The sequence below is a fragment of the Engystomops pustulosus genome, chromosome 1 (genome assembly GCF_040894005.1).
Source record: "Engystomops pustulosus chromosome 1, aEngPut4.maternal, whole genome shotgun sequence".
In the NCBI taxonomy this organism is placed as follows: Eukaryota; Metazoa; Chordata; class Amphibia; order Anura; family Leptodactylidae; genus Engystomops; species Engystomops pustulosus.
The window spans coordinates 46,598,301-46,614,849 of NC_092411.1; the positions used below are offsets into that span (position 1 = coordinate 46,598,301).

The 16,549-nt window shown below is 39.3% G+C and overlaps 1 protein-coding gene across 5 annotated transcripts in view; it reads right to left on the minus strand.

The window, feature by feature from the left end:
* The window catches only part of ARB2A (ARB2 cotranscriptional regulator A), a 280,920-nt gene that overhangs the window by 148,646 nt on the left and 115,725 nt on the right, over window positions 1–16,549 (minus strand). For all 5 annotated transcript variants that reach the window (XM_072139584.1, XM_072139578.1, XM_072139588.1 and 2 more), the window contains exon 7: window positions 16,210–16,431. In XM_072139584.1, the coding sequence (XP_071995685.1) occupies window positions 16,210–16,431 (222 nt within the window). The remainder of the gene's footprint in view (window positions 1–16,209; window positions 16,432–16,549) is intronic.

Below are 16,549 nucleotides of genomic sequence, written 5' to 3' on the forward strand. Positions count from 1 at the left end.
GGGCAGCAGACTGCAGCTTTTTTTGTAATAAATAACAGATGCCCGATAATGAAAGGTTCATTAAAGTGCATGCGAATGGACAGGCCAGACGCAAGTATGTACGGTGCATGAGGCTTAGTTTCCCACCTGGGGGTTGGCAGGTTCCATTCCCACTTCCATTATCAAATAGCCAAAAACATAACGCAGCAGCCTGTGTCTTTAGTTCAGGTATAAGGTTTCATTCACAAGGCCGTGTGCTCACCTGGACTGGAAGGGGAGTGAGCACTGATCACCACTCCCCTCTCCAGTGAAAGCCGAGCGTCCGGGACTCAAGACATGTCCTATATTTTGCGGCGCTCCCACCTAGCTGCTCATGCCACGGTACCTTAGACATCTATGGGGACCGTGATCTGGCCGCAAATTGTGTGCCCAGATCACATGACCCCCTAAGGTCATGTTAATGGGGCTTTATTAAGGAATTGTAAAGGAAGGTAACCTTTTATACATAAAATGGAAAGAGTAACAGTTTCCCCTGTGGCAGGGGTGAATGTAGCCTAAGGGGGCATTCCCACAAATGTGTGCTTGCCTGGACCAGATCCCAGGCAAGCACAGGGCTGGGTGGAGGAGGTGGGAGGAGTGAGTGCTCTTTACCCCTCCTCACTCCATAGGCAGACGAGCAGCCAGGTGTCAAATCTGGACAAATCCGGAGTAGCTGCCCTACTCGGTCACAGTGCAGTGAAGCAGCATGTGCTCACCACGAGTGACCAGGATCCATAGAGGTCTATGAGACTAGATCACGCCCCCCATACCAGCCATGTGAACGAGCCCTTACATCCATGGCTGTTTGACACTGGTGGGATTAGTCAGTTTTGCACTACTGTTTATGGCAAGAGTAAGGATCATTATTAGGAACTTAATCATGTACATTTTTTAGTGGATCCTGCATCGCTACAATATACGTGGATGCCATTTGTGCTGAAAGAAATTAACATGCGATTCAAAGAAAAATCACTTTGATGAAGGATTATAAACCAAGCACACTCACATGCTGGTGGTTGCCCCCTGTCAAGTCCTGCTCTTTTAAGCTTCTTAGGACCCTTTTCTCTTTTTTACCAAAACAATGGTTTTAAATGACACTGTGCACTGTGTGACCACAGTCACATCGCAAGGTCTACACAGAGTTTATAATAAATCACTTTAGTTAACTATAATGGCAAGCACTCTAGATATTGTAGTCAAGAAACAGTATAGAATAACCTACACCCACACATCCACAACAATATTAAAAATAAAATTAACTATACATGGTTTATTTTCCATTGTTTCCCAGCTGAAGTTGACAGGAGAAATGCCAATTATTTCTATGGGGTTTTATACTGTATATAATATTTTTATTATTGCTTATTCAACACAGCAACCAAAAGATCAGTAATGAAATGCTATAGATTCAGACTAAATAATATAAAACTAGAAAAAAAAAATTAAAAAGCCAAAATATTTGTTTATTTAAATGCATAAAGCGGGACGTGTAAGTTGACAAACACTGTACACAAAAAGACCATGTAAAAGTAGTATGCAAAAAGTTCTAAGGTGTTTATCATGATATCCCTCGACAGCAGTGTGACATGCGTGGAAGATGAATCCAATTTACAGGGAGCATTCACTAAACCTAGGAATGTTGTCAAAAAAAAGAACATTTGCCTCATTGAAATTTGTTATATTTATCTAATAAGTGTCACAGTTGTCTGGAGAAAAAAAAACAAACAAGATTTTCTAAATTTGGGTAAAAAAAACTTACAGCCTACACAAGAATCCACAAGCAGATGAGAGAAAACAAGGGTTGGGGACACGACGGACAACCTGACAGATATGGAATACTTCATACACAATTCCTGTGCAGAAAATATATTTTAAGCCACTGGGAAGAAAAAAAGGACTTAAAATTAAAGATTCATATATTTGCATATACATTTACGTTATCTAGGACAGTAGTGGATAACCTATAGCAATCTCTGCAGACACACGCCCTATCACCCCAGTATTGACAATCCAAAATTTCCCCCCCTTTATCTAAGGATGAGTTCCCTTGATTGGGGATACTAAAACGATTGAAAGAAGATGTCACTAAAACTATCGAAGACAGGAAGGTTGAACAAAAATTGGACCATTGGAGCACAAACTTAAGTTGTACTAAAACTGTGGGCAAAAAAGGTGATAAAAATTATAGGTACGAATGCTAAAGGGGAGTGTGTAAGGGGGCACAAAACTGTTATTTCTTAACTGAAAAGAATTCAGGCTAAATCGTGGTGGGACTTTGTGATAATAAGTGGGCTTTGGATTGCAGTTTGGGTACTCCGTCTCTGAAAGGTTCCCCCATCACTGATCATGGAATATGATCTTAGGTAACCCCTACAATAAAATCCCCACTGACCATGTTACTGTAAGCCTGCAACACCATTAATTATTGAACATAAGAGCAACCAAAAATTCCTGGAGAATTATTTAAGACACATTGAGCAAGACCCAAAAAGTCTATAAATAGCCATAGGCCAGTGGCATAGCCGAGTAATTTCTGGAATGATAATTTCTGCTCTATAATTTGTGGCTCGGGTAGCCAGCTTACCCTAGGTGCTGTGTAAATCAAGCTGTGTGCACAAGCCTATAGAAATGAATTTGTCCTTGTGCTACCCCAGTTAAATCGATGGATAGCACATGGACAAAAACATCATCTGCGCGCAGGAGCCCTAAAGGAAATCTACTAGTAGATTTATTATTTTTTAATCATTGAAAGGGTATCCCAGAAATATAAACTTCTGTTAAAAATTTGTAATGCTACAAATAAATAATTACAACAAAATACCATTAATCACAAATTGGATCATAAGTGCTTCTACAATCAACAAAATTTTATAGGGTTTCTAAAATATGTGGAGTTATCTCCAAGATGGAAACCGTTTACAACTACATCTCCCATGATCCCACAGTTTTCAGTAACAGCTCCTTCCTCTTATGCTCCCAGTGATGATGTAACAGACTGTCCTGCACTGTTACCATAGCAACGATGTGTAACTGCCATCACTGCACATTATCTCACTGAGATGGATCTCACCACAACACTAGCCATACTGGATGCACTGCAACCAACAGACTACAGCCAAACATAGTGATGATCACATGATCTGCTTAGTCAGGTGCAGGACATGTGATGTGAAAACGTGACCAGTGGCCCTCTGAGCAAAGTCACAGGACTGATTAAAGGGCCGGTAGCATTTTAATTCTCCATGATCGTTTACCTCCTCAGTTTCCAACATTTTAAATAATAACTAATTAAATATTAGCTTATATTTTAATGACCCATTTAAATATACATTATGCTTATTCCTAGAATACCCCTTTAAGGCTTCTGGGTAGATCCCAATAAGTTTGATTAGACATATATTTATAAAGAGATTCTCTTCTGCATTTTAGGTATAAAAGTAACTTGATCTTTAAGTTAATGAACACAAGTGCTTCGGAGGGTGTTGCAGAGCCCTCCAGGGTTTCTGGCTTATACATGCCCCCGATACACTTTTTCCCTACCTCCTAGCATCTTCCGCTGGAAATCTCATGGAGTGGGAGTAAAAGCTCTAACTTCCCGCACTCAGTGCAGGTAGTTGGAGGAGGGCACTGAGTGAGCAAGGAGCTGGATCATAAGTGCTTCTGTAGCATGTATAAAGACAAAGACCCTCCAGGGGCTCTGGGGACACCCCATGAAACCCTTGTGCCACATTAACATAAAGATAAGGTTCATTTTATACTTAAAATACAGGAGCAACACTACTAATAAATACAATAATATAATAAAAATCTTTATTTATATAGCAGCATCAAATTCCACAGCTTTACAAATCATAGAGGACATGTACAAATATAATACTACATTACAGGGTACAAACAGTCATATGGAACAATAGGAGTGAGGGTCCTGCTCACAAGAGCTTACAGTCTATGAGGATGAGGGGGTGACACAAGAGCTCACAGTCTATAAGGATGAGGGGGTGAAACAAGAGCTTACAGTCTATGAAGATGAGGGGGTGACACAAGAGCTTACAGTCTATGAGGATGAGGGGGCGACACAAGAGCTTACAGTCTATGAGGATGATGGGGTGACAAGAGCTTACAGTCTATGAGGATGAGGAGGTGACACAAGAGCTTACAGTCTATGAGGATAAGGGGTGACACAAGAGCTTGCAGTCTGAGGATGAGGGGGTGACACAAGAGCTTATAGTCTATGAGGATGAGGGGGTGACATAAGAGCTTACAGTCTGAGGATGAGGGGGTGACACAAGAGCTTACAGTCTATGAGGATGAGGGGGTGACACAAGAGCTTATAGTCTATGAGGATGAGGGGGTGACATAAGAGCTTACAGTCTGAGGATGAGGGGGTGACACAAGAGCTTACAGTCTATGAGGATGAGGGGGTGACACAAGAGCTTACAGTCTATGAGGATGAGGGCCCTGCTCACAAGAGCTTACAGTCTATGAGGATGAAGGGGTGACACAAGAGCTTACAATCTATGAGGATGAGGGGGTGACACAAGAGCTTACAGTCTATGAGGTTGAGGGGGTGACACAAGAGCTTACAGTCTATGAGGTTGAGGGGGTGACACAAGAGGTATAGAAGCTTGTATAATGGTCCGGGCCATTGTTTTTAAGGAAACAGTATAAAATAATAAATAAAATTTCTGCTGCTTGAACCAGCCATCAGCCGCCATTTCATATACAAGGTCCAAGGTGAAAGTGATGGCAGAGAAGCCGGGAGCTTGGTATATATCTGGTGTTTGCAGGATAACCAACGAGAGAAGGACAAAAGATGGATTATAGAGTTGACATTTCGTAAGGTTAGTGAGTGTTATAGGATCGCCGAAAAAGATGGATTTTAAGAGCACGTTTGAAACTTTGCTCTAATCGTGCTGCTGGGATCTACCGCTAAAGGTTACTACTGGTAGATTTCCATTAATGAGAGACAAAGTCCTACACTTCACAACTATTAATGACATGATAAATAACGAAGAATAGAGTAGCTGAATTTCTCTTATGTAATATAGAATGGCAAAGAGAGGGACACATCAAATCCAGCATTTTGACCCCATACAGTACTGTACTTATAGGCAACTGGAAAACAAACAATCATTAAAAGGTTCAATATTTTTGGAAAAACCCCTGATAAATTGTATTACAAAAAAGCCCAGGAAAAGAGTGCCAACATTACAGGCTTGTACCTCTCAGAATCACATTTACATCTATTCTGAAAAATGAAGATTAGGACACACATTATTTAAATTCTGAAGCGGCTCGATACCTTTATTTGAGACAACTATTATAAATAGCACCCGTATTCCCCGGTGGCAAACAGTTATCAAGTAAATAGGCTGTCATTGCATGAAAATAATTAACAGTCGCTCGCAAGCCATGTTCTCTTAGGTATTTCCTTGTCTGCATCCAGCAGCAATTTAGTGAGCTTATTCCTGCCATTTCCAGAGCGTGCCTCACAATCTTATCTTACAATATCATTTAGTCTAATTAATTTTTTTGTATCCTACACAATTGCACTGTGGATGAATACCACCGCTAGTGTTTCATTTTAAGGAACCGTCTTCGAAGCAAAGGAGGTCTTGTACATCGTCTGTCTCAAAGGTGCCCAGTGACGCATGTATTTCATGTGCTTGATGGGCGGCAAGGCGTGCAAGCTTTCATTGCTTCTGTATCACAATAAAGATGTGGTGGGACTTGCAAGAGAATGGATCGTACAGACATCTCAGCATGGACTTTTCTGGTCAAATGCTTCATCCATGAGAAGGACAACTATAAAACCCTAAACAGAATTAAATAGTTCTATAACTGTGCCGACCGATGTACCAGTAAAAGCCAATGCCACCAGCTAAAACCGTAATCCCACAAGAAAAGATATGGCATCAGTTTTCTCACCAGTAATTTAGTCCACGGTGAAGGCGAAGCAAACTTTTCAATTTTTAAATGCTTCCGCATATGTCGATTTATAGATGACCTGTCAGCGATTCTGACAGGTCTGTAGTGAATAATTCATAACCATCTTTTCTTATAGCATTGTGCAACTTCTATCTGCTCACACCTGGTTGAAGGTTCGATCAAAAACTCAAATTATGGAAAAAAGTGTCCTATATGATAATTTTCTTTTTAGTACAGAAGACCCAGATAACCCAAATAAAATCAATGTGTGGCCATCAGGATCCTTTTGTTTCTATTTCCATCAAGATTTCAGTTTCTCCCCATGATGGAAAAGAAAACAAACTCTGGTCAAATTTGTAAAAACAAAATAATTTGACAAGTGGGCATTAACTGTTGGCATGCTTCCTACACAGTCTGATAAAAGTATATCAGGTTGGGTCTGATTTCTTGGAGACACAACCCACTGACTGCAAAAATGGTAGTCATAATTTTGAAAATGTCATGAATGTAAAAATAATTTAATAATAATAATAATGAAAAGTCATAAATTTGAAAATGTAGTCATAAATTTTAAGGCGGAATAATATTGACAATTCCCAGTTCTAAAAGATTCTCCAGAATTCTTTTTTCAAGGGGAACACAAGCACCAGGAGTTATCCATGACAACTCTTCTTTAGGATGTAAATAATTTTTGCCTAAACACACAGAAGCCATAATGGGGAACCCTTGTTTAGGTATTCCCTTCATCAGTCGCAATAGACTGGTAAACACACTTCTATAGTACATGGTTGGTCAATGCTGCAAGGTAAGTGTTTGGGAAATCACAACCGACAGCAGTTATATTGAAATACTGCAAAAGAAGAAGTAATTCTCATGCAGCTGCAGCACCGGGGATGGGAAGTATTACATGGAGACCAGAATGATCAAAGGACATTCTATGTCAAGAATTATTTCTCACACAATGGGATATTATATTTAAGACGTTCACTGAACGACAAAGTTTCCTAGAACTCAATTGCTTTGCAAACCCCACGGGTATTCCAATATTTCCATCACACTGTATTTTACCTTACACAACATCAGTGAGACCAATGCCGAAGCCAGCAGAGATCTCGAACAACAACAAACCAGTGATTATTCTCTTGTTTGTAACTATGGAAAATGGTCAGGTCTCTCCAGAGGATATCATAGGAACAACCTGATATGAGCAGGTGACCAACACATGCTCTCCACAGAATTGTAGTAAATCTAGCCAAAGAAAGATGAGAGACTTGTCCATCAGCCCCAACTAAGAACACATCACATTGGTGGATACGCCATGGACCCAAATTGACTTTAAAAAGGTCTTCTTCCTACAAATCTATATTTACAGCTTAGGCTAAGTAACAGCATTTGATATGTGAATTCAAATATCATTTGAAGTTTAAGATTTTTAGATTACAATTCAACAGAGAAAAAGACAAAGCATATGTTTGTATTTGTATATTTGAGAGTAATACTGCTCAAACCTTAGGCATTGTAAAATAAAGAGAATCGTTATAAACATTGCATCTTATTGAATGTTGCAGTGTTTCAGAGAAAAAAAGTTTTAAAAACATATGGGAATGACGAGAAATCTGGGCTACTCGATGATGGCACCTCCCACTTGGCATCCCTTGATTGACAGGTCTCTACCTATACATAGGCAGGGAGAGATCTGTTAATGAAGGCAAGCAGAAACAGGTGGGGAGGAACTTTTTCCAGTCCACGGTTCACCTTTACATGCACAAGGTTTCATTGTTGTGCCCTATCCACTACGAGCATGAGAAAGCAGATCTCCTTCCTTACTACTTGATGAAGAATCCGGTCGAGCATGAATCCTGCCCTTCCATTAAATACTAAGAGAGCATCAGAAATAGTAGATTATACAACTCTGCTATCCCAAGTGCTGTTATCAGCAATTTCTGATAGACCCCTTAATGGAACGGAAGGATGAATGATCGACATGCTGCTTCATTCATTTGTAAGGAAAGGACTTTCTCGAGATCGGTAGAGTTCCAGCTGTCAAACACCCACTGTTGAGACTGTTATCCCCATCCTGCGGCTGGAGAATAACAGTCAGACTTGGTACAACCCCTTTAAACAACAGTTATAGGAGCTAATAGTTTAAGGAATGTTCCTCTAGCATGCTGTGAAGATCACCACCAAAAAATCATTGTATGTCTTTGGAGCCTGCCTGTATTTCTTTACCTTTCTTTTTCTTGCCCACTATGAACATGATTGGATGTGACTTTATGAAAACCTATTACTTCACAAATTACTTCAAAGACTATGGTCTAAGCTCATGATAGATCTCTGAAATTCCCAAATCTTCAAAATTCAACCATCTATTTGTACCAAGGAGGGTTTCCTTTGTGTGTTCATTCGATATGAAAGCAACCAGATGTTTTTACCATCTGCAGGCTCAGTGAGAGGAGTTGGTGGTCTCCATCCAGTTTTCATTGGACAGGTGTGCACATAACAAAATCACCACCATAATGTGTACACAGTTTGGCAGCCAGCGGAGATGACAAAAAATTAGATCTGTGGGGAAATGAAACAGCTCCCTCTCCAACAACGCAGCAGAATTTAGTGTATACTCCACAACACATGTACAATGAACTTTAATTGGTGCTTCCATTTACACTCTAAGAAATATTGTTTAAGAAAATAAAACTATTTTCTTTGTAGTCTGTATATTTTAGCACAAGTACAATTTAAGGCTAGATGCACTCAAACAATTATTCAGTGTATCAGTGATAACAGATATTGGGGTGTGACTATTGGAATCTGCACCATGTTCCAGAACAAGAGAGCGATGTCCCCTATTTAAATTAAATGATGGTCGAGCATGCTCAGTGTTGCCGCATTCAAAGTTGAGACTGAGTGAGATAGCAAAGTGCTTGTAATAACATGTAGACGCATCTGCAAAGAAAAGTACAGAAAGAAAAAAATAAATCTGTGCCACTACACCGAGAACAGCATAGGTTTTTCAGCTCCACTCAAGGTGCTAATTCTGGCAATGTAATCATTACATCATCATTTATTATTATACCGGTACGTGACATCGTTAGCCACGTATTTAACCCAATATTCTGCCTATAACACCACACATTATGGAATTTAAAAATCCATTGCTACCTCAGCACTTCCCCCTCCCTCTGCCTGATGTAATCTCTCTGCAGCATAGGACATTTCGGCACACAGTGAGGGGGGGGGTAGTGCTCCTGCACGCTGTAACTGCAGCCCGAGGGGAAGGGGGGGTTATAGGAGGACTAACCTACTTTGTAGGGGAAATTTATCAGGGTTTCTATGCCAGAAAACTGCGTAAAAAGGCCCCAAAATAATCTAAATGTATTCAAAAAACGCAAGTAAATGTGATTATTTTCCCCTTTACACCATCTGCATACCAATTTGATGAGAGGGGTGAACAATCAGTGGCAGATGTGAACATTCACCTTGAACGTTTGCGTTGTTTTCCGCAAAACTATGCTAGCTAACAGATGGAGGGATGGGGCTTCTATCGTATGCTCAGGCACAAGTGTCAGCGTTCGATAAATGTCCCCCTAGGAGCCCAACATGGATATTTTTTTTATTAGGTAGGTAAACCTACTCTTTGAACCTAAAATAGGTATTTTTTATTAGATAGGTAGAATACAACTCTTTGGCCGGGTGGACATTATGTGAATTTCCTTGCTATACTTGGAGGGCTGATACATCATAAATATTCAGCAAAATATTCTATGACCGGGTGGTTCAAAAAATTCAAAGTCACGAAATGAATCTCAGCTGTTGATACTGTACCAGCAAGGATATAAAAACTACTTATCTTAAGAGCTAAAAGTTACATATAATAATCTCCTCTGTGTAGAGAGATTTAGGCTAAAGGTAAACATGACCCTTGTTATTAGGCCTGTATATATTTTTGGAGTAAAGCTGTTGAAGTGCAAGGAGGGGGCATGGAGAAATGCCTGGTAAATGAAAGGTCAGAGTTGTGATTTCAGCCAGCTTCCCATGGCAAAGGAAAAGAAACTTTATGACTGAAGTTTATTGCTCAGATTAGCAGAGTTTTGAAAGCACTGAACGAGAAAATAATTTAAATCTGAGAAATGCATCCTGTGGTCAATTACACTTACCTCCGACCACAGCCGCATTAGTCAAACGCACGTTCCCCCCCAACAAGTTCAGTCTAACAACTTACAGGGCTGAAAATCAATCAATCTGCTGGATAATATTAATAGTCACTTCATCCGGTTGTAACAGGAAGGTTAGTGTGGAAATGTGGTTTTTATTTGCTAAACATATATTTTTATTGCTTTTCGTTTCAGCAAACTAGGTTCAAATAATGATTCAGTGATCCCTTTTTAGCTTTGCATCCTAAAACCCGAGGTGATAAAGCAGGCCGTTTATTCAAGGCTCAATAACGGTGTCTCTGATAAACTCGTCATAACAAATCGGCTGTGTGCATATTTTTGCCCGGTGTTGTTTTTTTTTTCTTTTCCCATACATTTTTTATGATCCATGACTAGTTATGCTGAATATACTTGTATTATACTTAATCCCTATGCTGCCTTGGGGTCTCGCAGCACACTGCACTTTATGTTTTCAAGATTTTTTTTTTCCACAGAAAAAAAAACAAACTAAACAAAAAAAAAAGGAAAAAAAAAAAAAAAAAGGAAATAGCAATATATACGGAGAAATAAAATATAAATAAAAAAATAAATCTAAGTATAGAGATGGAAAAAAAAAAACCTGTAGAGAGTAAGGCGAGATGGGCAATCAGACAGTATGGAAGGAACAGGTGCAGGTATATGTACATTGTATCTGGGGAAGCATCAGCTCGTGGGGGGTAATGCACTAAACAGCAAAGGTGGAATTAGGCCTTTTGTAAGAGGCTCTCCCAGGTGCATTGAAATGCTGGTGGTATAGATCATTAATCCGCTGTAATTTTGCTTCATTGAATGAATGGCTGAATGGTGCGGCTGTGAAAATATAATTATATTTTGCTTAAGCATATAGCCAGGCCCTGAGATCATTTTGCACTTGCTGCTCATTATAACTGGCTGTCTGTGCTTTGTGCTGAGGTTTCTTTTGTCAAGATTAACAGACGAGCGCAGTGTGAAGATGTGGTGAAGTAGTTCAGATGCTTTCAATAGAAGGACTGAAATCTTCTCCATCAGAGGGAGGAGAGCTTCCCTTCAGTCTGGGAGAAGAGACAAATAGTTATGTCAAACAACGAAACCCATATAGTGCCAGACAAATTGCCCACCAAGTCGGGCCACATATATTCATCCTAAATGCCTGAGGATTAGGCAAGGTAATGGTCGTCATATACATTTATATATGATAATCATAAACTAATGACATGCTCTGCATATATGGGAATTCTGGAGTCACTGCTTCTAATTGGGACTTCATCGGTTAACACTTGTTACAATAGAAGGCGACTGTGTGCCCTACTAAGGACAAGATATAAAACTGACGAGGGAAGCTGATTACATTTCATGTATAGTGTTATAGAATGTGTCAGCAGAATATACACAGCAAAATGTCATATAAATATCAAGCATTCAAATCAACAAAGTATTACAAATATAAGGGGACACCCAGATAAAGTAGTTCCAGGGTTCCCTCTGTGAATACAAGGCATAGCCTTACAAAAATGTTATAAAATATATTATATATTAAAATATATTGTCTTGAATATGTTACAAGACAACATAATAAACAGACACGTCTCAGCAAAATCTTTGTATACAGATACATCTCCACTTCTTTGATTTTTTTGGGGGGGTGAAGTAAAAGGCCCAAAAGATGAAAGATCTATAAAGCCCAATCTTCAATAAAGCATATAGCTTCTGACTAATATATATAAGGTCAATAAAGATTACCAAAATTATTTATATTTGACAATTACCAGGATAATGATAGATAGAATTTTAAGGATTTTTTTTACTTTCAGCAAAGTTAAAAGTTTACATACACTTGGGGACAGCCGATATGACGATACCATGTCTTCGGAAGCTAAATAATGGCTGTATTTAAAGGCACACATGACACACATTTGCACAAGTCTGGTTCATCCTTGGGTGCAATTTCCATAAACCTGAATATGCCTTGTTCATCTGCACAAACAATTATATGCAAGTAAAAACAAGATGGGAATGTCCAGCCATCATATTACTCAGGAAGGAGATGGGTTCTATGTCCCATGAACGTGCATACCAACCCAAGAACAAAAGACCTTGTGAAGATGCTGGTTGAAGCTGGTAAGAGTGTGCCATTATCTACAGTGAAGCAAGCATTATATCAACATGGGCTGAAACTCAGACAGGAAATAGCCATTAATCCAAATGAAACATAAAGCTTAATGTTTGCCAACGCACACAGGATCAAAGACCTTAATGTAACCTTAAACGTCCAGTGGACTGATAAAACTAAAAATTTACTCTTTGGTCATCATGAAAAGGTGAAAAGCTTGCAATCCAGGAACACTGGTTGGCAGTATCATGTTGTGGGGTTGTTTTACTACAGGAGGGACGGTGCACTACACAAGATCGATGCATCATGAGGAAAGAACATCATTTGGGAAAACTGAAGCAACATCTCAAGTCATCAGTCAGGAAGTTAAAGCTTGGGCACAAATGGGCACAAACTGTCCCATAACTCAATTGATGCAATCACATTCACAATATCACTTGTGGATAAAAAGTCATCAACACAAAGTTTCAACAACCAGGTAAGGTACATTCCCCTGTGATGCACAGCTATTTGGCATGTTTAAAGTGTTGGCCAGGGTGCTGAAAACGGAACTAAGGGTGCAGGTCCCAACTCCTTTGTCTCTGCCTGAGAATCTTAGGGGAAACTATCGATATCTTTAAAACCCAAAGGAGATATTGCAAATCTAGTGGTGGTAAATGCATTTTTAAGACTATTCAGGTCTTCGTTGACATCACCCTTATCCCATTAGAAAATCCAATAGGACAGTTAGCAGGATGGCGGTTATTTTCTGGACACCCATGCACACATTACTTGAAGGGATATTCAGGTCATGTTCCCAATAGTTTCTAAAATAAAAGAGTGCCCTGGAACCTTTTACTCACTCAGAATGTGTGTGTACTGCTTATGGAAGAGCCGGCACCTCCACCCCAACCACCTCTCCATTGTGACAGATACATCAGGATGACTAGACCTGTCTGGGGTAGAAGTGGTGTGAAGGGGAAAATAAATATAGTTATTGGCATTGCTAAGTAACTGTGATATTTTTTAGGACTGGTACACCAAAAAACTGGTACGCAAAACATCTGACAGCAGTTAAGGGGCATTGGCAGCTAAAGCTTTATTATGGACATGGACATCAGATATACTGATAGTAAAGGCTTATAACTCACGTGTCTGTCATTTTTGCAGGTTTCTAAAAAAAAAAAAAACAAAAAAAAACAACAAAACAAAACACTTTCTATTACTGCCCGGAGCGTCCTTATCATAGAAATATAAAGTTAGATTCTGTATGCTAATGAGCCGGAGGCGCTCAGACTTAAGTCAACTTTTCTTTGGGCAGCAGGCTGAATAGAAGGAAAGTCTCAGCATGTGCGCGTGAGACTTAGCCACTGCTGGGTGACCTCACCAGCAGTATGAATGATATCGGGGTGGACTGCCCGCTATAAATATATTATGAATCCATGGGCCAGGAGGCGCTCAGGTGACGTAAGCCTGAGCAACTGCGGCTCATTAGCATACATAATATAAATTTATATTTCTACGATAAGGACACTCCGGGCAGTACCTGAGAAACCTAAGAAAATGCAATAGGCGTCTACCCTCAGTATATATGATGGTACTCCTCTAAGTAAAGCATCAAAAATTGAAACAGCAAAATGTTTTTAATATATTACTTTTTATTATATAAAATACTATTTATTTGCCGAATCCTTAATACCTTTTGATGGCAAGTAAAGTGGGTCCCATAAAGGTAATGACGGTCACTAAGTCAAGATTTTCATGCTAAATAAAAGTATACAAAGATTATATGGAAACCTTTATGTCAGGAGGTCATAGTTATTCTACAGGTGTTAAAGGGAATCATATAACATTTCAGGTTGAACAGCATGAATGAATGGGTCACATGTAATGTCACAACGTGCATGCCCCCCGCTAGATTGTAGAAGGTCTACAGCAGTCCCATGGAGCTAGCATTACAAAGGTGCAAAGGTTCATAGGACAACAGCCGGACAAAGCCCTAACAGGGAATCCTGGTAACACCATGGGCAAGGATGGAGTTTCACAATCCACAGTCCTCTTAACTTTTGGAGGAAACATAACATATTTAATAGGTATCTTTCTAATATACAAATTTTATGTGCATTCATAAAATATCCATTTATAGTAAGACCTAATTCAATGTATAGGAAAAAAAAAAAAGTGAATTAAATCATTGCTGAAACCCAAGATCCAACACAAATGTATTACACTACAGCTCTTTTTGGGTTGCCAAATGAATGTGCTGAAATAAAAAGAGGTGATATGTTATAGACACATGGCAAGTACTGGGTGGCTGAACCTCACCAAGGTCAGAGGTGATACCTTTGTTACCATATCCAGATGTTGAACTTTTTCAATACCACCCTTAACATTATAAATTGTGAAATTTGTGACTTCAAAAGATTAGACGGCATTACAGCTTTGATTGCTGGTATGAAAAAAATTTAACAAGTGTATAAGTAATAAATGTACGGCAGTCCCACAAAGAAAGAAGATTGGCCATTACACAGAGAATATCGTAAAGGTTAAAAGCACAGAATGCAGCTGTAGGCATCGAGACAAATTTCCATTAAAATGTAACTCGTTATTGAGCATTAATCAGTCAAATTACAGGTTAATTAGCCTATTAGTGAGTACAGGTTAACCAATGGAGAATCCCACTGCGGGATTTTGATCATAAAACGTACCACCTGATTAAAGTCAGTCACCCGAATGTGTTTGTCAATATAAGGCCATGGCAAATACAGATGAAAGCTGACAATTTATAGCCATTCACTTAACCTACATAAAACTTTCTGGGACAATGGGGCCTACGTATCATGTGTCAGATCGGCAATGCTTTGCAGTTAATTGGTGCAAGGTGTGCGCTGTGGGAATTCGAGTCTGGATTCTTACTTTGGTCTTTAAAAAAAAAAAAAAAAAAAAATTATTCTGAAAACTTAATTGACTATATATGTATGTGTTTATATAAGAAGGCACTTCCTTCTTCGATTGAAAATGTATTCACATCATATAAAAAGATCATGTTTATTTACTCACATAAAGAGAAAACAGAAAAACGGTGCTTAACCCTTTTACGACATATGCCGAAAATGCACGTCACCCCCCACTTTCCCTAGAACTGACATAAATATAAATAAACAGTGAAAATCACAAACACATTAGGTATCGCCGCATCCGAAAATGCCCGATCTATCAAAATATAATAACGGTTTTTCACTGCATTTAAGGCCGTAACGGAAAATAGCCATTTTGAAAAATATTTTAAAAAATTCAATAAAAAGTGATCAATAGGTCGTACAGTCCTAAAAATCATAGCATTTAAAAACTTCAATAATGTCTACACAGTCTGACAACTCCACGAATACAGGATTCTATGGATAGACCTCGACCTGGTAACACCCTGACACTCAATCATTTTCTTTTCTGCTGCGACTGGCCGCTCTTACCAATCCTATTTGCATGCCATTCTAGTCCAAGTCCCCTGGGAATTGGCTTCCTGTAATGCCGACACCTGTTTTTATACAGGTTCAATATCAAACATTTAAAAATTTGCAATGGCGCTGGTCAAGGAGTCCCACCAGGGCCAGTCATATCTGGATGTTCTACTGACCTTATCTGCATGAAAACCTAAGGGGTTAAGATCCTAAAGTCTAATAAAAGAATTAGTACTAATTTCCCCCATGATCCAGTGTCAGTGTTTCCACAGTCCTCCGGTCTTTGTTTACAAGCAGGCAGCAGCATGTGACCACTTAAGCCAATCAGTGGCCACAGCACTCATGTGCTGTCCAATTGAGAAACAGAGACTCGTGGGGGGAATGGGGGTTAGCAGGAGAACAATAGCTGGATTGTCTAAGGAAAAAGGAGGCGAATATATTTCTCTCTTTTTTTTCCATAAACTACTCAACGAAGTAAAAGTAATTAGGTGCCATTAAAGTATATCTTAAGGGAGGCAAATTCACTGCACAGTGTACCATTACTTACTCTTATGTACAATTGCATAGTCTCCTTCTCTTTTTGGGGGTTCCTGTATTTTTCATAAAAGTCTCTCCGTTTCTTGTTATCTTTTAGGATCCTCTCTTTGCGCTCTCTCTTCTCCGCAGGCTCATCAGAACTGTCTGGTGACTGTTGATGTGCCTGGGGTTTGCTCTTCTCCACTTCAATGTAGTTTTCGTTTGGATTCAGCACAATGACTGCATAGCCCTCCTGCAATGAAAAGAGAAGGTATGTGATATGTTCCTAATCGACAATTGCTTTTTGCATTATGTACACCTTAAGGCTGTTTTCACACTAAAGTATCCCATGCCTAGGCCGGGAGCGGGAT